Source organism: Arachis duranensis, chromosome 7 (genome assembly GCF_000817695.3).
Source record: "Arachis duranensis cultivar V14167 chromosome 7, aradu.V14167.gnm2.J7QH, whole genome shotgun sequence".
Taxonomy (NCBI): domain Eukaryota; kingdom Viridiplantae; phylum Streptophyta; class Magnoliopsida; order Fabales; family Fabaceae; genus Arachis; species Arachis duranensis.
Window position 1 is genome coordinate 70,907,945 of NC_029778.3, and position 7,963 is coordinate 70,915,907.

At 34.2% G+C, this 7,963-nt stretch overlaps 1 protein-coding gene across 3 annotated transcripts; it reads left to right on the plus strand.

Annotated features, from left to right (window-relative positions):
* Positions 1–1,258: 1,258 nt before the first annotated feature.
* Positions 1,259–7,217, plus strand: LOC107459835 (leucine-rich repeat receptor-like serine/threonine-protein kinase At1g17230). 3 transcript variants are annotated; one of them, XM_016078121.3, is made up of 5 exons: positions 1,259–1,335; positions 1,526–1,722; positions 2,240–5,277; positions 5,717–6,100; positions 6,730–7,216. In XM_016078121.3, the coding sequence occupies exons 3-5, from the start codon at positions 2,355–2,357 to the stop codon at positions 6,744–6,746; spliced, it is 3,324 nt and encodes a 1,107-aa protein (XP_015933607.1). In that variant the 5' UTR covers positions 1,259–1,335; positions 1,526–1,722; positions 2,240–2,354; the 3' UTR covers positions 6,747–7,216. The 3 variants fall into 3 exon arrangements, with proteins under 3 accessions (XP_015933607.1, XP_015933609.1, XP_015933605.1); XM_016078123.3 differs by having other exon boundaries at positions 1,285–1,722; positions 5,717–6,109; positions 6,730–7,217; XM_016078119.3 differs by having other exon boundaries at positions 1,285–1,923.
* Positions 7,218–7,963: the final 746 nt, after the last annotated feature.

Sequence of the window (7,963 nt, forward strand, 5' to 3'; positions counted from 1 at the left end):
TTTAAAAATAAATGATTTATTTTCATATATAATAATATTTAAATAAAGTTGTAGTTCTCATAAAAAGTATATTTTTCTTGGTTTTAATTTCTTATAAATATTTTTATTATTTTTTATTTAAAATATTTCATTTTAATCAATACTTACTATCAGTTTATTATTCTATGATAAATTTTATATCTTAATATCTTAACCTATGATACATAAATATTAACACAGCTACGGACATGGGCATGTCACGATACGGGATATGAAAATACACAAATTTAAAATTTTTATAAGACACAGAGACATGATTTTTGGTATTTTATTAATATTAAAATATAAATTAATTTTTCAGTTATTTTTAGTATTTTTAATTATATAAAATATTTAAAATATTTTTTGTTTTAATAATTAATAATATATATCATTTATAAGTTCATTTTAAGAATAAAGTTAAATATATTGACACAATAATATTTAAATATGTCCAAACGTGTCCAAATAAAAAATTTGATGAATTTTTAGAGAAATTTGATCTCATTATTAACGCAATAAACTATCACTATAATTTTTAATTTTACCAAAGACAAAATTGGAAGAAAAAATAATTGATAAATATCAAAACTAAAAGTATTATTATAATGACAAAAATAAGCGAAAAGTATTAAATTAGTCCTTTATATTTAGGCATAATTCTATTTTAATTCTTAATATTTAAATATTTGTCACAAAAAAAAAAATCCAAAAAAGTTTTATTTAGTTTCAACTTAGTTCCACCGTGAGGTTAAAGTTAAATAATTAATGAAATGTCTTACATGGCAGTACAAGAACAACGTCGATAATCTGGAGAATAAATACAAGTTCCAGAGGCATAAAATCAACTGTGGATGTATCAATACATTTATTTATCATTCTCCTTAATTTTATAGAAAATATTTCATTTAAATTATAAAAAATGATAAATAAATATATTAATGCATTCATGGTTGATTTTGTGTCTCTGAAACTTATACTTATTCTTTAAATTATCGACTTTGTTTTTGTACTGCTATTATGTAGGATATTTTGTTAATTATTTAACTTTAACATTAAAGTGAGACTATATTAAAGCTAAATGAAATTTTTTTAAATTCAAATAGGATACTTTAAACTTTAAAGAAGATTACGGTCCAAATGTAGGAGACTAATTTAGTAATCTACCCGATAAAATAATATATAACATGAAACTTATGATGACCAAACATGTGCATACATTAATTAATTCATTTACCAGAAACAATCCAAGTGTGTCACCAGTAATCAAAAGAAAAGAAACCGAAGAGAAAGAAGAAGCATTAGAAGAAAAAATGGGTGCCTCTCTGATTAGGCACTATGCCACTCACCACACATTAACATTCCAATTTCGTCAAACAAATCATTACACCTTAGACTCAACACATTGAAGCACAAATAAGCAAAGAAAAAAGAATTTCTCATTTTCTATTTTCTTTTCTTCCGTTTATTTTTATTTAATATTATTTTTTTCCTTCCATATTGGCAGGCCCAGCAACAATGGCGGAAGATAGTGAACACGTCTTTTCAATCTGCACCGTCTATTGTTATATCGTGTCAACTCGATCACAGTCATAAATTGATATGATAGTAACAGTGCATGCAAGAAGAACCAACAGCGCAGCAATAAGAACAAAGAAGAAGAAGAAGAGAAACAGCAACTTCAACTAGTTTTGCCACTTCGCTGTAAAGTGCTCTTTAACACACACAACACTTTAGCGTTGACTCAGAAAAATTCAACTAGTTCTTTTCTTTCTTTCTTTTTATTTTATTTTTTTCTCTGTTCTTCACGGTTCAGCTCCACTTTCATGCTCTCATCAATCAATGCAGTGTCTTAATCTTTTTGCTTTCTATCTTGCTGTCATTGTGATTTGCCTAATAAAAAGGGTAGGTCTATGTCACACTGTTATTGAATGCTTTTAATTTGGTGTGGTTCTATTTTTTTTTTCAATTGAGGTTTTTGTTTTTGTTATTTTTTCCCTTTTCTTTTATTGCTTCTTCGAGTTGCTCTCACTGATAACTCTTCCTTTCACACCACGGTATTTTATTTCTTTTTATTGGTTCCATTTCTGTTTTTGTTTTTTGTGTCTTTCCTCTGTCATTTTCTGCTTTGTCTTGAACCTTCTGAAATAATCTGAATTTTCCAGTGTTCACACTTGAAAAAATATTGTTCTTATGTCTGTTTCTTTTGGTATGATTGCAGTTTCTTCTGATTTCTAAGTGGCTTTGATCATTTTAGCTTCAATTCTCTGTGGCCTAATAACAAAAGGCCACACCTTGATGCAGTTTCTATTATTGGTTTATCTAAGAGAACAGACATGGCATTATTGGAAAATTGGTTCCTCATGATCATGGTGATGGTGTTTTTCCATGGCATAGTGTTTGTGAGTTCAATCAATGAAGAAGGTTCAAGCCTTTTGCAGTTCAAAAGTTCCCTTTTTGATGCAAATAACAAGCTTCACAATTGGGATTCTTCTGACTCCACACCATGCAATTGGACTGGTGTGCAATGCACCCATTCATCATTGGTAACTTCTGTTAAACTCTACCACCTTAATCTTTTTGGCACTTTATCTCCTAGAATCTGTGACCTTCCAAGGCTAATTGAGTTGAATCTCTCAAAGAATTTCATTTCTGGTCCAATTCCTGATGGTTTTGCTAATTGCCATAGTTTGGAGATTCTAGATCTTTGTACAAACAGGCTCCATGGAGAAATTCTAACCCCAATTCGGAATATAACAAAACTTAGGAAGCTTTACCTTTGTGAAAATTATATGTATGGTGAGGTACCTGAAGATCTTGGGAGCTTAGCTTCACTTGAGGAGTTAGTTATATATAGCAACAACTTAACTGGGATCATTCCTAAATCAATTAGCAAGTTGAAGAAGCTTAGGGTTATTCGGGCGGGACTGAATGCTCTCTCGGGGCCAATACCAGCTGAGATTAGTGAGTGTGACAGCTTGGAGACATTGGGTTTGGCGCAGAATCAGCTAGAAGGTTCTATTCCAAGAGAGCTTCAAAAGCTTCAGAACCTTACCAACTTGATTCTATGGCAAAACTCACTGTCCGGGGAGATTCCTCCCGAGATTGGGAACATTAGTAACCTGCAATTGCTTGCTTTGCATATGAATTCGTTCATTGGTGATGTCCCGAAGGAGCTCGGAAAATTGTCGCAGTTGAAGAGGTTGTACATATACACCAACCAGTTGAATGGAACAATTCCACCAGAGCTAGGGAACTGCACAAATGCTATTGAGATAGATTTTTCGGAGAACCGTTTGGTTGGGTTCATTCCCAAAGAGTTGGGGAAGATGTCTAATCTTACCCTGCTTCATTTGTTTGAAAACCATTTGGAGGGTCATATTCCTCATGAGCTCGGCCAATTGAAGCAGCTAAAGAATTTAGACCTTTCAATGAATGAGTTAACAGGTACAATTCCATTGGAGTTTCAAAATCTTTCATTGATGGAGGATTTGCAGCTATTTGACAATAAGCTTGAGGGAACAATTCCTCCTCATCTTGGGGCCATTAAGAACCTTACAATTCTCGATATGTCCTCGAATAATTTTGTTGGTCCAATACCTGTTCATCTATGTCAATATCAGAAGCTGCAGTTCTTGAGCCTTGGGTCGAATCGGCTGTCCGGAAATGTTCCCTATAGGCTGAGGACTTGCAAATCTCTTGGGCAGCTAATGTTGGGGGACAACATGTTGACAGGAAGTTTACCAGTTGAGTTGTATGAACTTCACAATCTTACTGCACTCGACCTTAAACAGAACCGATTTTCCGGGCTGATAAGCCCAGGGATAGGTCAATTAAAGAAATTGGAAAGGCTTCTCTTGTCGGATAATCATTTTGAAGGTTATCTCCCTTCTGAGATTGGAAATTTATCCCAACTTGTCGCGTTCAATATTTCCTCCAACAGTTTCAGTGGAAGCATTCCACGTGAATTGGGAAACTGTGTAAAGCTACAGAGGCTTGATCTTAGCAGGAACAACTTCACTGGTGAGCTTCCAGACAAAATTGGCAAGCTGGTGAATCTGGAGCTGTTGAAAGTTTCCGATAATAGGCTCTCTGGTGAAATACCTGGCAGTTTGGGGAATCTTATTCGCCTCACGGAGCTTGAGCTAGGTGGCAACCTATTCTCAGGAAGCATCCCTTATCATTTGGGAGGACTTACTTATGTTCAGATTGCACTTAACTTGAGCCACAACAATCTTTCTGGTACGATTCCTATAAGCTTGGGGAACTTGCTAATGTTGGAATCACTTTACTTAAACGACAATCAACTCATTGGTGAGATTCCTGAATCAATCGGTAGCCTTCCTAGCCTTATAGTATGCAATGTCTCCAACAACAAGCTGGTAGGAACTGTTCCAGATACACCTGCATTTAGAAAGATGGATTTCTCAAATTTTGCCGGGAACAATGGGTTATGCCGATTAGGTACTTATCATTGTCATCCACCTGTATCTTCAACTCATTCAGCGAAAGCGAGCTGGATCAGAGATGGTTCAACTAGGGAAAAGATAGTTAGCATTGTTTCTGGTGTGGTTGGATTTGTTTCTCTTATTTTCATAGTAGGTATATGTTACGCCATGAGGCAGCGTAGCCCTGCCTTTGTCTCGCTTGAAGGGCAAACAAGACCTCATGTCACTGATAACTATTATTTTCCGAAAGAAGGCTTTACCTACCAGGATCTCTTGGAAGCCACTGGAAATTTTGCAGAATCAGCGGTTATAGGAAGAGGAGCTTGTGGCACTGTCTACAAGGCTATTATGAATGACGGCGAAGTGATTGCAGTGAAAAAGCTGAATTCTCGAGGAGATGGAGCAAACGTTGACCGAAGCTTCCTTGCTGAGATTTCAACCCTTGGAAAAATCAGGCATAGGAACATTGTGAAGCTGCATGGATTTTGTTATCACGAGGATTCGAATCTTCTCTTATATGAATACATGGAAAATGGAAGCCTTGGGGAACAACTTCACTCAAATTCAAGCAGGTGTGTGCTGGATTGGAGTGATCGATATAAAATTGCTTTGGGAGCAGCAGAAGGCCTATGCTATCTTCATTTTGATTGCAAACCTCAAATCATTCATCGCGATATAAAATCAAACAACATATTGCTTGACGAATTGTTTCAGGCTCATGTTGGAGACTTCGGCTTGGCAAAGTTGATTGATTTCTCCTACTCGAAATCCATGTCTGCTGTGGCAGGTTCATATGGCTACATTGCCCCAGGTTAGAATAAGCTCCATTATATATAGCTATAGCTGCAACACTTATAGCTTTACTGATTTCCATAATTGAGTCCTATTTCCGGACACTGCGATGAAGCACCACCTTCTGTTTCTTACACTAAGATAATTCAATGGTATAGATCTCAGCATAATTTTGTGTCAATCACTTCTTTCTGATCTGAATCATTCATTATCTTGGTGTATCACACACAAGTTTAACTTCATTGATTCTAGATATTCTCCTTATTTTATTTTTTCGTTATGATTTACTTTCCAGCATTCATTTTTATCAGATGAAACAAGACAATGCATATTATCAAATGTATAGATAATATTTTCGCCTAGTAGAATTCTAAGTAGATGTTTTCATCTTCTGAGATGCTAATTGCAGTAATCCTTCAGTTTTCTTATGATTTATTGATTGTTTATGTTTGTTTCAGAGTATGCTTACACCATGAAGGTGACTGAGAAATGTGACATCTATAGCTTCGGGGTAGTTTTGCTAGAACTAGTCACTGGGAGGTCACCTGTTCAACCATTGGAACAGGGCGGCGATCTAGTGAGTTGGGTGAGAAGGTCGATTCAAGCTTCAGTACCAACATCTGAACTGTTTGACAAGCGATTGAATCTGAGCGTGCAGAGAACAATGGACGAGATGTCTCTTATTCTGAAAATCGCTCTGTTTTGCACCAGCACGTCCCCACTTACTAGGCCAACAATGAGAGAGGTCATTGCAATGTTGATTGATGCTAGAGAATATGTCAGCAATTCACCATCCACTCCTACATCGGAATCTCCACTTGATGAAGGTTCTTCTTCTAAAGGTTAGAAAGGTTAGGTGTTCAAATTTACTTTCGGAGAGTTTGAAGTTTATATTTAATACTCCTCCCCTTTATTTTTTATTTCTCTATCACCATCACTTTTTGGTACAATCTATCTAGATAGATTTATCTGACGATGTACCAAACAGTAAAAGTGATAGAGAAAACCATCAGAGGGAGCAATACTTTCTGAAGTCTCAGTTTCCTTGTTCACTTTTTAATACTTGTGTTAATGAAGTCTAAAGTAGTACATTGATTGATATCATTCATGTGAGTATATAGAAAAAAGTATTTCCAATCCCATATCTCTTTATTCTATTTTCATTTTGGTTACAGTTTCCTTTGATTAAGAATTTAATATCATACTTTAGATTCTTTAATGGAACGATCAAAACTTACCTTATTCTGATCCTTCTTCACTTGCATTTTTTTGCAGTAACTCTCCCACTGAATTAGTCATAAGTGATTACACATATATTGCAATAACTTGTTCTTCATCACTTAGCTAGATTAATAAAATCTAAAATAATCATATTTGTTCTCGTATTCGTGCAACATGGATTTCAAGCTTCTGCTTCGATCAGTTCATTGACGAATCGGATCACTAATTTTCTTGCCATGTTTTTGTGCAGATGGTCTTGAGTTGTAACTTGTAAGCTTTCAGCCTCTACATGCAGAGTATAGTCATCTCCAGAATAGCAAACGCAATGCGATCTTAAGGTCAAAACCATAGGTATCCTCCTTTTAGAGGGAATCCTATGCTTTAACCAAACCAAGTGCCCTTCACGTGAAGTTTTGTGTGGTAAACTTCTCATTCTAACAATATTAGAAACAAAACTCTCTAATCAATCTATTACACCTTCTAGATATAATTATTGGTTTTAGCAAACCTCACTCACCTCACTACAAGGCATCATTTGTTTCATGCTCTATGCTAGTGAGAGTAGAACATACAAAGATTTCAATTTTAATGATGATTATCTTTATGATTTTTGCACAATTGGCCAAATAAAAAAACTGTAAATTTCTGTGCCAGGCCCGGGCTTTCTGATCATCGGTAGTAAACTATGTAGTACAAATTTTGCATACAATCCATTTTGCTTTGGGATATTCGAAGTCATAATTTTCTTTTGTCAGTAATTGAGTATAAAATTTTGTTCTCAGCAAGAAGCTTCATATTTTTGGTTGGTTTAGATTAGAGGCTCATGGCATTTGTGGTAAACATGATGTGAAGGAATGAAAGTGAACATGGCGAGAAAATCAGTTTGGTGCATCATCACGTGGTCTTTCTCACCCATGTTTCACGAGTATGCATGAGTATTAAATAATATGCGTAAATATAATAATTTTACCAAAAAATGTAAAATACAAATATGTCAACATATATTAAACACAAAATATATCTATATAAATATTGGTATCTGGTATTAAATATTAAGAAATCTAATCTAATACTTGTAACAATTATCTTGATGATTATTTTAGATATGACAGATTGTTCAAAAGATTTAGTCCCAAATAAATGAAGTCTAAGATAGTCGTATTGAATGTGTACATGCATATTGGAGTAAAATCGACGTTTTTGTATATAAATAATAGTAATGCTACGTAATTAATTAAGTCGATAATCAAATTTATCTAAGTTGATTTAATATTTTATTGACACAATAAAAACTAGTTGTAAAGGAGAAAGAGAGGTACGAAAAAGAAAAATAATTAGATTTAGGCTTAGATTTGGTTTGTTAAAACTCTTTGAAAAGGTGTTTGTGTTTTTTAGAAGCATAAGTACTTCATTTTGCGTTTGATAAATCAAAAAGTTTGTGTTTGTGTTTGTAATTTTTAAAAGATAGGAGTATTTTTGAAAAA